Here is a 15,495-nt window from a genome sequence, read left to right as displayed (position 1 = left end):
TCATTTCCAATTAAGTTTGCTGCCTTTTTTGGTAAGCTTTTCACATTTGCCTATTTTCTTTTTCTTTTTTTTTTTATTAATTAGTGAAAATTTTCGCCAGCAATTTCTTTTCATGTTTTCTTACAATGATTTTAATTTGTTGCGTTTCGTTTGGTTAGCTTTTGGCCTCAGTTTCGGTTCGTTTTGTTTCGTTTTCGTGTTTTCGTGTTGCTCATTTCATGTTATATATCTCATTTTTTTTTCTCTCTCTCTCTCTCTCTCACTCTGGTATTTGTTGTTGTTCTTTTTTTTTGTGCTTAACTCGGTTGTGCAGTCTTCCAGCTGAATGATTTTCACATCAGCATCGTAGTTGTAGTTTCCATGCAGCCAGTTGGCTAGATAGCTACTAAGTAGACTGCATGATTCAGTAATTGGAACGTATCAAATTTATTTTTGCCCCAAGTGTGTCTACTCACAAAAACCGACAAACCGACAGAGAAAAGCCACAGTATACTGATTAAACTTGGCTTACACAAAAAAAAAAGAAAAAAATGTGAGTTTACTCACACAACAAATGGAAGTTTTTTGCCAATGTTCTGCAAAACTAATTTCTTTGGCTTTCAGGCCGCATAGATTGAACTTCAATCGCATTGCAAATCAGTTAAGACCTTTCGATGTTCCAAGTTGCACATGACGAGCATTGAATATGCAATGCAACCAAACCAACACACACACACACAGTCACACCTATACACACACATGCGTGTGTATGTGGCATTGGCATTTGTGCGTCAACAGCAACTAACGAAACACAACAAACAAAATTCAATTAAAAATCTATGCACGCCCAAAAATATTGATTCGACAAAATACAAAAATATTTTCGATGTCTTCAGCAAAGACAAATGCCAAGAAAAATACACACACCACATACACACACAGACACTCAACACACACGCCCATTGTCAAAGCAACAGAATAACTGTAGAAGCAATGAACCGTTGATGAAATTGGAAATGAGACATGACATGGGCACAGATTTCTGTCTGGCCAAAAACACAACTTTAAGCACACGACAATTGACTCGAATAGTAGTTGGGCTAAGCAACAAATGCAAATTTCTCCCTCTCTTGTCTCTGTATTTGTATTTTAAATGGTTTTGTATCGGAATTCTGATGTTCAAAAGCTGTTCAAGCAAATCTTATTGTATGCTAGAGTCAAAAACATCGAGTTCGCATCAATAAATTGCAATAAAGTTTCGTAATGAAGATTTGAAAATAATATAATGATTGCTTCAATGGAAAAAGCTTGACAAAAGAGATTGGACTTGGGGCACAACTGCATAATATTATTTAGGGAATAGTTACAAGATAAATGGAAGTGAAATTGGTCTGAATATTTAGTGATGCAAATGTGATTTAATGGAAAAATTATTAAATTGTTAGTTATTTCTCATTTAAAATGGTCTTTCCACGTTTCAGTTAGAAATAAATTGATCTAAAATTTAATTTTACTTTCTCTACTGTTTTTTAATTTAATTATTAAAGCAATCATGGATAGTTTCTTATGTTTTAAATTGGTATTTTTGATATTTTATAGTATTTAAAAATACTTTTTTTATATTTGACATCAAATGTTGTTGCTTTTGTTTAAATTGTTCCCTAGGCTACAAGTTATACCCAATTGTATAAATAGTGTTCTATATTTAGTGTTCTACATATGTATATTTAAAAACGGCTTGTTTGGTATTTCGTGGTATTTCAAATAGTATTTTTTGGAATCTTTTGGTATTTTAACTGGTATATTATGATATTTTAAAATATATTTGTATATTTGCGATGGAAATACAAAAATTCTTTTTTTAAGTTATTTATAAAACGTGTCACCAAATTCTTGTTTCTTTTTATGAATCGTCTTTGCATGGCTATTTATTCAGATTAACCAAAAAAAAGTATTAGTAAACTTTATTTTAAAATGTCGGTTACATATTTTGAAAACAAAAAAATATGTTTTAAACTTGTATTTTATTCACAATTTTGTATTTGTTAACTTCACAAATAAACGCGACATCAAATACTTATTTCTTCTATTCGAAGGCAGTTTATTCAAACCAAGCTAATATTCAATTGAATGAACTGTTTGTTATCTATAGTTTCATATCGTTCGTCTATATTTTTAGCACGATATAAAGTATTTTCAAAAAGTATTTAAAATTACTCGTTTTTGAATTCAATATAAAGCGAGTCATCAAAGTTTTTGGTTTCTTCTTTATGAATTGACCAATCAAGGCAAACGAACTGTTATATAACCTTATTTTCAAACTTTAAATTTGTATTTTGAATAACATAATTTTGGTTTAAATAGCGTTTTTCTTTATATTATTATTTTATAATTAGACGAGTTATCAATTTTGTCTATCTTCTTTTTGCAATTGTTCACCCAAGGCTACGTATTCAGACCAAGCCAATAAACCTTTAGTAAAACCTGTTATAATCAACTTGAAATATATAATGCAATTCCAATTCCATTCATGAATGCCATAAGCAACAAATCAAATGAAGTAGACAAAAAGAAGGCAATAAGAGCAGAGCAAGCATTGAACTCAAACATTGAACTTTAAACGAGCTGCACATAAAAAAATGACCGAAAGCATCATCATCGATAGCAAGAGCAACAACAGCAAAAAAAGATCCATTTGTGGCAACTTGTTGCCGTCTATGGACCACATCCATATAGACCGCGATATTTGTTGTTTTTGCTGTTGCTGCTGCTGCTGCTGTTGATTGACTAATGACACAGTTTTGACAGAGTGATGCAGTGTAGGTCAGAAAAATATTCAAGTGTATCGATTGATTGACTAGCTGATTGACTAATTGGGCAAGCGAGTGTTTGCACACACCAAAATAAAAAGCGGTGAACGGTGGCAAGCATTAGCGTCATGGGCAAATGCAACGTGTGTGCTACACAAAAGTTGGCTTCAAGTCACGTGCCAACAACCAACAACTACAACAACAAGAGTCGTTTATCAATGCATTACTCTTAACTGAAAGTTGCTCTCCAGAGACCAGCAACATCAGCAAACAATAAAAACTGTTGTATGTCGACTAAATTATATTGACAAAACTTTTTGGCAATTCTTTTGGCCTGAAATATTGTTTGTATTATTATCAGGAGGCATGTAGGCTAAATTTGAGTTATGGCTAATTAGCAGCAGTAGCAACAGCAGCAGCAACAGCGGTAACAAGTTAATAACCAATATCGATTGTTGTGCCAAAATGAGCATAATGATCTCGGCCAATAAGCCGCTTACCCCGTTTTGCACCCTTTAGACATGTTTTGGTCCCCCAAAACACACACACATACACGGAGTGCAGCCAAAAACCAATCATTGACCATAAATCCTCATTCTCCTTTCCCCTTTCGGTCGCTGTCTCCCTTGTGTCCATCACTCACTCCACAATGCAAACAATGAAACTAATTAAGTTACACATGACCGAAGAGCAAAGGCAAGTGTGGCAAGAACGACAAATCGAATGGCTAAATTGAAACTGTTTCCAATACCAAAACGATGGAGCAAAAAGAAGAGAAAGGAGAAGAGAAAGAGGCAACTCCTTGCCTTGTCGCATATGCATATCTGCCAATATTTTACTTGATAAGAAACGCACTATTTCATGGCCAAGACCTTGTGTGTGTGTTCTCATATTGCGTATACGCCATGTGCGCACCCAAATAGGTTGTCGAGTGTATTGAGCGAGCTCCATTCATTCCCTGTGCCGTTTGCATTTCATGCAAGAAAAATGAATAAGTATGCAAATTTTGTTTACTTTAGTTTACAAATAGTTTCTCGACTCAACTACATAATAAAAAAAAAGAAAATTTATATTATATGCACAGACTTTGTCATAATCAATATTAAATATGAGTTATTACTTTCTGCAGCTTCAACAAAACTGTCGTCTGTCAATTCACGTTGCCTTTTCATACCAAAGTTAATTAACAACGCGTCTAACAAGATTTCTGCTTAGATTGGATTACTTTTTCAGCGTATTCAATCTTCGTTAATGTGGCAACAATTGCGCTTTTCTTCTTGCTCCATTCTTTGTGCGCTTTGTTATCTGCATATAGCCACATATCACATGGTCTTTGGTCCTTTATCTCCATGCTTTCATCTCATATATGGCCAGGCTGTCCATCATGCAGCAGCCCAGCTCAAAGTGTAATTAATAATAATAACCAAAAAGGATGTTTGTTTGTTTTTTTTCCCTCGTTTGTTGCCTGTTTGTGTGTGCATAATAATAACAACAATCGGGCAAAGAATTATTGTGTGGCAGAGCAAACAAATTGAATAACAAATTAAATAACTATTTGTGCATTGCACATATTAAACAAGCACACTGCAAATTGCAGATTATTTGTCAAACTGAATAATGTGATTTAAATGCTCTTGGGTGTGAAATGGAAATTTCAGTTGGTTTTTGCTGAAGCTTAAGTGATTCGTGCAATACACAAAAGGACAATGAATGTTTTTGACTTTACGAAAGCCTTGAGACAACCCCGAATCCCAATCCACAGCAGCTTCGGGCCACTTGACAAATCTGGCAGAAGACAGACGACAGCTAGAGTCTATTGAAATTTTTGCAGCTTGTCACATAATTCGACACTTAAGACCATTTTAAATATTTAACAATGCAGACACGTTGCACGAGGCAAGAGCCAAGTGCGGGGTTTTGCCCTATAACAAATGCGTTTGCAAATGGCGTTAAAAGGGGTCACGTATCATGCAAATCGAAAGCGCAGAAAGGCGAGACTGAGAACGGAAGTTGAATATCAACCAACACACTCACAAAAAACACTCTAAAAAAACAACCTTAAACGTGCCAGTTTCGATTTTAAAACTACAAGAACAACATGAACGAGTAAAAACATCACGCATACGTCGCGTATAACAAATGAGGGTCTCGCCAAGCACTTTTGGCCATAAAGCATGACAAATAGATTGAATGTTAAACACAATTAATAAACGAGTCATGGGTAAATGAAACTCTTTCTCTCTCTCTCGATTTTATTAGTATGAAAGGAGCGTGTGAAAGGAGCGAAAGAGTGAAAGGAGAGTGAAAGTATGTCAATCTTTGGCCTTTTGCAAATCATTTCAACAACCAAACAACAACAATAACAATCCATCATTAGTTAAACCCAAAAAGTTTTCTGTTTTGCAGTCTGAACTCTATTTTCTCCACAGCTGCAGCTGCTGCTGTTGTTATCCTTTCCTCATTCGACTGTTGTCCCTCATCATATGGCATTAATTCTGCTCTATATAGTATTCTTTTGCTATTTATACAATTTACATAATATTACGAGCAATATAAAAACGGAAATCCGGTACAAGTCTTTATTTGTCTATACCCTACGGGATTTATACCCAGAAAGGATTTACCCTTTTTTTCCTTTTTTCTGCTCCTACTTTTATTTCTTTTCTTTTATTTTGATACTCACAGACAGGAGGATTAGAGATTCGCATGCAAGGACAACAACCGAAATATTATCTGCAAAACACAAAGCTTTGCTTGCATCTTGAATGAGTTTTGGGTAGAGAGAGGGAAGGAGTTTAATGCGCTGCTTTTTGTTGTCAACAATAGGATGAGATTGCAGAAAAAAAGAGCAGCACGTAAAAACGATTGACGCTATCGTCAGCGAAGTGACAATGACAAATATGTCTGTCATATGCGTATAGAAGTTATGATAGATATGATAGATTTTTATCGCTTTGACGAGGGGTGTCTTAATTAAGTTGTCAAAGTACTAAACATAAATTCAAATACAACATGAACAGGAATTATTCATAGCAAGTAAGAAAGCACACTCGACTGTGAGATATCCGTTAGTCCATTTTCAATACAATCAGGTTCTACAAATATTCCAAAATATACCGCAAAAATACCAAAAATATACCAAACGTTATATTTGATATATCGATATAGTAGTACCTATTTAAATAATTCTTAAATATATAGTATATTGAAATAGTACTACATATTTAATATACCAAAAATACTAAAATATACTAAAAGTTATATTTGGTATATCGGTAAAGTTTAACATAATTAATACACAAAATATACCAGATTGTCAGCCAAAGCTACTAAGTCCCGATTGTATTTGGCTTCTTAAAAAAACTTCGACGACGGACAACGCTATATCGCCTTGGATTTTTACGCTGATCAAAAATATACAATGTTTATAGGGAAATGGAGATAAAGATGGCTTCTTCTGCCTGTCAAATAGATTTCCTGGCAGCACAAACTTATAATACCCTTCTACCCTATGGGTATTGGGTATTATCAAGAGAAATTATTCTCTTGCCATCAATTCTTGCTAGAAAAAACCTTTTACAAATTATTGCTTTGGTTGCAATTAATCGAAATGTATTGCCACACAACGAATTAAAACAATCATTATTATTGTTTTCCTTGACGGTTATTGAAAAACCACTCTCAATGCAGCAAAAGTTATAAAGAATTCTTTTGGCAAATGTTTGCCAAGTGCATGCAATATTAATGCACTCTAATCGACTCTTTGTATATATAATATTTCAAAACTTGTGCGATCTTGTACAACATGTAGTAGAAAGTGGCACTCGATAAAACTCGGACATAACTTTTTACATATTTTGCGACTCTATCACAGCAATGAGCATCTAAAAACTTTGTTTTTTCCTTAGCCTTTGGGGCAAAGCTTTGTGAACTGGGTCAAGCGTTGGCCCCAATGTCATTTATAGATTATTAATCTTTGTAACAAAAAGCGTAAAACTGGCTCAAAATATTATTTGTGTTGTTGTTGTTGTTGTTGGGCGACGCTTTTAGCCATAAGTCAGCCTGTAGCGTGTTTTGCTGCTGCTTGTTGTAAGCTGTAAAGTTTTTCAGCAAGTTGAATCTGCTCTAATCCTCTGCTGTCCATGTCCTGTCGTGTCCTGGATGCTCTCGACCTCCTCGTGTCCTCTTGCCCTGTTGCTTTTGCAGTTGAGTTGAGTTATTGCCACACGCTGGCTGTGTCACCAATGTGGCGGAGATTAAAGAAATAAATTAAATGTGGCAATGTTTCTTCCACACTCACACTCATGACTCTCTCTCTCTCTCTTTTTGTGTGTGCTCTTTTAGGTGGAAAATCGAGCGTTGAGGCTACGTGAGGTGGCAACGGCCATGCAGCAATACCAGGACGATGTATCGGCTGGCGCATCCACAGCACGCCAGCAATGGGCGCCAGCTGCCAACTCTGGGGTTCGAGCGTCTGGCGGCGGCAGTGGAGCAGACGATCCCGGCGGCAATGTCATTTTAATCGGCTCCGTAAAGGATTTCGAACGCAATGCGGTCCATGGCCTCAAGTTGAATGGCATCGTTGCGCTCGAGGAGACCTCACAGAGCGGCAGCAGCAGCAGTCTCCCAATTGCCGGACGTCTGGCCATGGCACCCAGCTCACGTGGTAATGGCGAGGTGGAATATTTCGATGAGGCCGGTTACATTCGAGGCGGCGGTCTGCGCAGTGGCGAGGATCCGTACATCAGGAATCGCTTCAATCAGGAGGCCAGCGATGCGTTGCCCAGTAATCGCGAGATACCCGACACAAGGAATCCCATGTAAGTTTGCGATTTTAACATGCATACACTCAATGTCTCTTCAACTCCCTTTTCCTCTCTCTCTCTCTCTCCCCTTTCTCCCACCCCTTCAGGTGCCGCGCGAGAAAATTCCGCGAGGATTTGCCCGAAACAAGCGTCATCATCACTTTCCACAACGAGGCGCGCTCAACGCTGCTGAGAACCATTGTCAGCGTCCTCAATCGCAGTCCAGAGCACTTGATTCGCGAAATTGTGCTGGTGGACGATTACAGTGACCACCGTAAGTATGCTGACACTACCGCACACAATAATATGTTAAACTGACTCTAGGGGAAAAATGTGCCAAGTTTGCAGAGCAGTAAATTAAACTTTGTTCTGTTTGACATACTTTTTACATTCACTTCATGAATGCATGCATGTATACTATACTAAAAACTGTGACAGAATGGTAATTCAATACTATGGAAATTCTTCAAAGCCTTTTTCGTTAATAAATAAAATAACACAACAGACAGAAAATATTAATGTTTAATGAAAAGCTTTTGCCCTTTTACAACCGTTTAAATCTGAACGTTTACATTTGCTACCCATTTAAAAATATACCAAATTAATATACTATAAAAATATTGAAATAATACCACAGGATATATTTGGTATATTGATATAGTACTGCATTAAAAATATACAAAATATACCACAATCCACAGAAATTATAGCTCAATTAATATACCAAAAAAATACCAATATATTTCTAAAATGTAAATATACCATAGAGTATAAAATATACCACATTGTCAACAAAAACTATAGCTCAATTAATATACCGAAAAGGTACTGAGGACTATAATTGGTATACCAATTAATACTACATTAAAAATATACTAGAGAATGTAAAATATGCCATTGAACATAAAACAACTTGAAATATAAATCTCTATAAATAAAGAAGAAATTCCTATTTCAAATTAACTAATTCGAACACAAAATTTATTCTTTGCAGTTGTCTTCTCAGTTGCTTCCCATTATTTAAAAAAAACCTAATGCTTCTAGACATATTAAATGTATATACAAATAATAATAATATATATTTTCCGTTTAAGATATTCAAGACAAATTCTGCTTGCTTGACATAAATATTGACAGCTATATTTTAGCCGCAGATACTTTTCTAGCTCAACCAATTGCTTGACCTACTTGGCCCTTGTTCAAAATATTTTAAATAGCAATAAATTCAAACTTACCACACAAGTTTTAACAATGCGCCAACTCTGCACTTTTCTTTTACACTTTCTAGCCGAGGACGGTCTGGAACTCGCGAAGATCGACAAGGTGCGGATTATACGTAACGACAAGCGCGAAGGTTTGGTCCGATCGCGAGTACGCGGCGCGGACGCGGCTGTGAGCAGCGTTCTCACCTTCCTCGACAGCCACGTGGAATGCAACGAGCAGTGGCTGGAACCTTTGTTGGAGCGTGTGCGCGAGGATCCCACTCGGGTGGTTTGTCCCGTCATCGATGTGATTAGCATGGACAACTTCCAGTACATTGGCGCCTCGGCTGATTTGCGCGGCGGTTTCGATTGGAATCTGATCTTCAAGTGGGAATATCTGAGTCCCAGCGAGCGTGCTGCTCGCCACAATGACCCCACGACTGCGATCAGGACGCCCATGATTGCTGGCGGTCTGTTTGTCATCGACAAGGCGTACTTCAATAAGTTGGGCAAATACGACATGAAGATGGATGTGTGGGGCGGTGAGAACTTGGAGATTTCGTTCCGAGTGTGGCAATGCGGTGGCAGCTTGGAGATTATTCCCTGCAGTCGAGTGGGTCACGTGTTCCGCAAACGTCATCCTTACACTTTCCCTGGAGGCAGTGGCAATGTCTTTGCCCGGAATACACGACGTGCTGCCGAGGTCTGGATGGATGACTACAAGCAACATTATTACAATGCGGTGCCGCTTGCCAAGAATATTCCATTTGGCAAGTGAGTTGAGCAAAAAACTTTGTTCTCAAATGTGGTGCTTAAATCTCTTTTCTATGCCTTGTTTTCTTCTCTTCAGCATTGATGATCGTTTGGCTTTAAAGGAGAAACTGCATTGCAAGCCCTTCAAGTGGTATCTAGAGAATGTGTATCCCGATCTGCAGGCGCCCGAACCTCAGGAAGTGGGGCAATTCAGACAGGATCAGACCGAATGCTTAGACACAATGGGTCATTTGATAGACGGCACTGTGGGTGAGTAACAAAAACAAGTTGCAAATAATTAGTTAAGTATGCAATTCAGATATTAAAGTAACGTAAAAAAAGAAGTTCGAAAGAATTGGAGTATTATAAAATAGAAGTTATCAAAAAATAGAAGAAAATTATATATAAATTTAAAAATAATTAAGAAGAAAAACTTTTCCATAACATAAAGACTAACCTTAATATTATATTAGTCAAATTTTAATTCGTTTAACTCACTTAAGCCAATATTTTGACGTTTTACAACACTGGCAGTAGGCCTCTCTTTACATTGAAAATGAAATCATGAAAATTATAGATATTAAAAATAACAAAGTTACAAAAAGTACGAAATGTATAATATGAATATAATTATAATATTATTTTGGTGTTTAACAAGTAGTAGTATAAGTTACAAATTCAGCACCTGTTTAAAAAACCAAATAGATATGAGAAGTATATAGTATAATTAATGCACCAAAATGCACATTTATTAATTATCAATCATTTTTAGCAAAGTTATAAAAATTTGTAATAATTTAGGCATATTTTTGGTGTTGTTTAACACTGTCAAAAGTTGTACTTTTTTTGCGAAAGTTTCTTCTACAAAGGCGGTCAACAAACCCCTAAAGCTTAAGTACTAACTACTCAATAATAATATATAAATTGTTAGCTATTAAATACTCATAATTAATTCAAAATTTCCTTGCTTGACAACACTATCTTTTTTGTCCTTTCTCTTCCCCACTTGCAGGTCTCTTCCCCTGCCACAATACGGGCGGCAATCAGGAATGGGCATACTCGAAACGCGGCGAAATCAAGCACGATGATCTCTGCCTAACCCTGGTGCAGTTCGCTCGCGGCTCTCAGGTGGTGCTGAAGTCATGCGACGATTCGGAGAATCAACGCTGGATCATTCGTGATGGCGGTATGGTGCGGCATAACAAGATTAACGTTTGCTTGGACACGCGAGATCACAACGAGCAGGGAATCAGTGCGCAGCGTTGCAATTCAGCGCTGTCGACACAGCGTTGGAAATTTAGCAAATATGCGTGAGAGCAGCGAACCAAACAAACGACCAACTAAGTAGATTTGTTTTCGAAAGAAAGAAAGTATAATGAGTAAAAAAAAAGAACCGAAAAAGAGAGAAGAACGTGAAAATGTGGCTTCCGTTGAAGCGATCTTCAGTTCGGTTCGTGATATTTGTGAATGTTTATAAATGCTACCTACTCGGATATGACGATGATGATGATGATGATGAGGATGAAGATGATGAAGTATGTGGTTTCTATGTGTTTACAGACATACACACACACACACACATACACACACAAAGAGCCACACAGAAAGTATAAGTTTCAACTAATATGATATTTAAGTTACAAGTTGAATGTGTTGTACAAGTCAAATTTCTTTGGAGAATTCGAGGAGAAGTGTGTGTGAAGAACAACAACAACAACAACAAAAACACGTACTTAGACTGATTAATTTTTTTGTATGTATATGCATATGTAATAAAATATATTTAAAAAATATATAAACTACATACGAATACACACATGCATACAAACATATACTAACGTAAACCCTTTGGAAGCTGCTTAAAGAATAAATATATAATTTGCATTAACTCAACACATTCCCCTTCACCGCCCCCGCAAAGTCAATTATCATCTAGATAGCCCAGCAGAACAACAGAAACAGCAACAACAACTATAAAATAACAACAATTCCCAAAACTAAAACTATCTATCTGTATCCCTATTTGAAGCTCAGAGGCTTCAACTATCTCTATGACTATGACAAAGGCAAAACAACAAAAAAGAAAACAAATTAAAAAGAGGAAAATAAATAAGAAATGTTATCATTAGTTTTAGTTATAAATTTAAGTACTTAAAATACATTCACCGAAATGTATTAGACAACAAAAACAATTTAAGTGTATATGTATATATATGATTATTTTAAAATTTTACAAACAAAAAAGAAAAATGCCAAAACAATAATTGAAATCAATTTTCAAATATTATTTCCATTGATTATAAGTGCATGCGAAACGCATTCATTTCAATATTTGAATAAATTTTAAAATTTCTAGTTAACTCAAACAAATACACAAACACTCACTCACTCAACATTAAATACTATTGCACCCACACACACACACATACACACACACAGCGAGCATTTAATTTGCTTTTCTTTCGAGAGTTTTTTGCCGCCTTTGTTTTATATGAATTTTACGATATTTTACAATATTTTTATGGCGATTTCACATTCCATTTCCACTTCCACATCCATTTCCATTTCCATTTGCATTTGTTCAAGTGTTTTTATTGTTAATTTTGATGAGTTTTTCTGTTGTTGTGTGTAAATGAATTTTATGTAGTTTTTTTATATAAATATATAAAAATATATATATTATTATATATGTTAGAAGCAAAAGAAACGTGAAAACGAATAAAACAAAAACCAAATACTGAATGTTTGTTTGTACTCTCTCTTTTTCTCCTGTGTGTACCGTGCGTATACTTAATAAATTGAAATTCAAATAACTGCAATTTTAATTTACGTCAAATAACAATTAAAACAAAGAAAAAATGAAAAAATGAAGAAAGGAAAACTAAAAGTTTACGGCATTTTCTTTCAGTCAAAAGATAAAAAGTTCTCTTCTTTCTCCTGTGCCACTCTGCGTATACTTAATGTAATTGCTTGAAGGGTGGGTGGAGTGGAGTTTTCTGCTGCTGACCCGTACGTAGAGGAAATCTGTCAAGTGCTAAGTACACAAGTTCTCATCTCGTACTACATATTAAATTAAAGGAGGCAAGCATGTAGGTTAAACGACGCATCCTTAACATTTGTATCTTTTGCACGCTGCGCTACATTGCGTATACGACACGTTGAGCAGTTGAAATAAAAAAGCACGAGTTCGTTGCGCTAATTTTGTCATTTGAAAAAGGTAAAGTAAGACAGACATCATAAAAAGCAGCAAGCGAACAGGACAGCGCTCAGTGCTCAGCACGAGGCACTTTAAATTATATGGGCGTAAGTGGGCGTGGTAGGTAGAAGAGCGTTTACATGCACAGCATAAAGCATAACATAAAATAAAGTGTCATGCTCGTCGTATTCCTCAGCATCTTCAACACGCAGAGAGAGCAGATAAACAAAAAGTGTCTTTCACCGACGATTCCGGCAAACCAAAATGCCGTAAAACCTTAAATCGCCACCTGAAATTTCAGAGAGGGGACGATTTTACACACAGCGTACAAGAGCTTAGACACATTTCCCCCAAATTGAAAGCAGTTGCTTAACAATGGAGAGAAAGACTTCATAAAAGAATAGCAACAATGTTAACGTTGGCAAGTGTTAAACCAGCAAATAAAACTAAACGTATTCTTCTATAAATAAATCTTTACTTGTTAAGCATATTTTTATACCCGTTAAGCAAAGGGTAGAAGGATGTTCTTGAGCCTGCAAAAAGTGTATGTAACAAAAAACAGGAAGCATCTCCGACACCATAAAGTATATACATATATATTCATGATCAGCGTTAAAATCAGAGACGATATAGCCCAATACAATCTGGTCTTAGTTGCTTTAGCTGACAATCTGGTATATTTTCCACTCAATAGTATATTTTAAATGTAGTACTTAATGAAAGCTTTGGTATATTTTAGTATTTAGTATTTTTTAATGTATACCTTGCAACCTTTGGTATATTTTGAATGTATTACTATATCAATATACAATAACCAAATGTAACCTTTGCTATATTTATGTATTTAGTTTATTTTGAATGCAGTCCTATGTCAATATACCAAATATACCATTCGGTATATTTTTAGTATTTTTCGGTATATTATTTTGGTATATTTTCAAATGAATACCACTCACTTTAGCTTTAATTCAGAATGAATAGCGGGTATCTGACAGTCGAGTACACTGGGTTGTCGCTTTCCTACTTGTTTGTACAACATTGTTGGCATAAAACTAGCTTAAATAATGCATAAATATGATAAATTCTAGAGGCTAACGCAAGCATCTATAAAGTCCGTTTTCATTGCTCATCGTTTTGCTTATAAATTGCCTCACAAACACATAAATTCAGTTGATTTGCAGCTGCTTAGAAATTGAAGAACTACCTTTTAGCTTGGGAATCTTCAGGCGAAGCTGAGGAAGTAGAAGGAACAAAAAAGCTTCTACAAATGCAGCGACATTTGGGAAGCCGCATGTGCAGGCAAGCGTAAGACAACCCGATTTCCGTATGAAAGCCTCGACGGATGTGGCAGGAGGAGTCTCAACCGTTGCTACTGCCGTTTCTCCTGCCTGTGGACGACAAGGTTAAGCCAGCGACAGCGAAACGAGCGAGGGGCGTGCTCGGGCGGAGAGGGCGTGGCTGATGACAAGCAACTGGAACTGAATCTGAATCGTTTATGCGAGTGCCATGGAGAGCTTGAAGCTCGCAGTTCGCAGCTCGAGGCTTCGAGTCCCATATGTTTTGGCTCAGCTCTGATGGCTAAGGCGTTTTGGCCATGATTCCCCCCAATTGTAGTTGTTGTTGTTGCTTGTACTGTGCGGCGACAGGTGAGTTTCCATTTTTTTCTCCCTCTGCAATATTTTCCTTACATTTTCCGTTATTTAAGGCATAACGTGTGTCAGGCATACAAAAGTTGACTGTGTGACTGCGGGTAAGGGAGAAAGGAGAGAAGTAAATAGAGAGAGAGAGAGAGACAGAGAGTGAAAGAGAGGCCGTAAGCGAACCTTACACTTCCATCATTTGCTGCCAACGGGCGATGCCATCGGCATTCTTTGCGCTTCCGCAATTTTATCGCGGCCCAACACTTTTGGCCCGATTTCGTCGCTTCGCATCGCATCGCCTCGTAACGTATCGCATTGCCTCACATCGCCATGAAACACCTGCCCCAAACCCCCAAATTCCCACCTCGTTATGTTGCCGTCTTGCTGTTTACACCATACGTCATTGCCAGTTTACGTGGCATGTTAATAACCAAACGCACAACCTACATCCGAGACGAGATGTTTACTGTTCTCCACTATGTTTGTTGCTTGTTGGTCTCTCTGCCACCTTTTCAGTTATTATCAGGGTGTCGTCGTCGTCATCTACCTCTTCAGTTTCAGTTTCGTCGTCCCGTTGTCCTTTAGATGCTCATGCATTAATCATGGGCTCTTAGAGTCTCGCTCTCGGACCTGGGTCCGAGTCCTGGCGGCGACCATCCATCCGTAATGAGTCTGTCGTTGAAACATAATTAAAAACACGTTAAGCGCCCGAGTTGACCACGTATAAATTGCCATAAGTACGAGGCTTATGCGCAAGCATTACAAATGGATCCCATGCTTCACAATTATTATTAAAATGTGTGCGAGGCAAATGTCCTTGTTATAAAAATAGCAATTGTGTTTATGCAGATGAGTTGCATTACAATAATATTGATTAATTAGCCTTAAAGAACTGAATTGGCACTTTTTAGAAGTAAATTTAATAAGAGAACTTCAGCTCGGATATATATCTCTTTATACAAACTATCCATAGAGTACAAGGCCTACTTGCTAGGGGACACAGTTGTTTTGGCTGACAATCTGGTATATTTTAAATACCATAGAGTGTAAAATATACGAAATATAGTAGCATCTCAATATACCAAATACATTCTTTGGTATTTTTTAGTA

General features: G+C 36.7%; 1 protein-coding gene across 2 annotated transcripts in view; it reads left to right on the top strand.

Moving 5' to 3' along the window:
- LOC132797744 (polypeptide N-acetylgalactosaminyltransferase 2) overlaps window positions 1-11,813 on the top strand; it is a 37,072-nt gene extending 25,259 nt beyond the window's left edge. For both annotated transcript variants that reach the window (XM_060809512.1, XM_060809501.1), the window contains exons 3-7: window positions 7,134-7,609; window positions 7,702-7,868; window positions 8,883-9,570; window positions 9,647-9,819; window positions 10,562-11,813. In XM_060809512.1, coding sequence (XP_060665495.1) covers window positions 7,134-7,609; window positions 7,702-7,868; window positions 8,883-9,570; window positions 9,647-9,819; window positions 10,562-10,863 — 1,806 coding nt within the window. In that variant the 3' untranslated portion in view covers window positions 10,864-11,813. The remainder of the gene's footprint in view (window positions 1-7,133; window positions 7,610-7,701; window positions 7,869-8,882; window positions 9,571-9,646; window positions 9,820-10,561) is intronic.
- The last annotated feature ends 3,682 nt before the right edge of the window (window positions 11,814-15,495 follow it).

Source organism: Drosophila nasuta, chromosome 2L, assembly GCF_023558535.2.
Source record: "Drosophila nasuta strain 15112-1781.00 chromosome 2L, ASM2355853v1, whole genome shotgun sequence".
In the NCBI taxonomy this organism is placed as follows: Eukaryota; Metazoa; Arthropoda; class Insecta; order Diptera; family Drosophilidae; genus Drosophila; species Drosophila nasuta.
The sequence above is the reverse complement of the archived record's forward strand: the minus strand, read 5'-3'. Positions and strand labels throughout refer to the sequence as shown.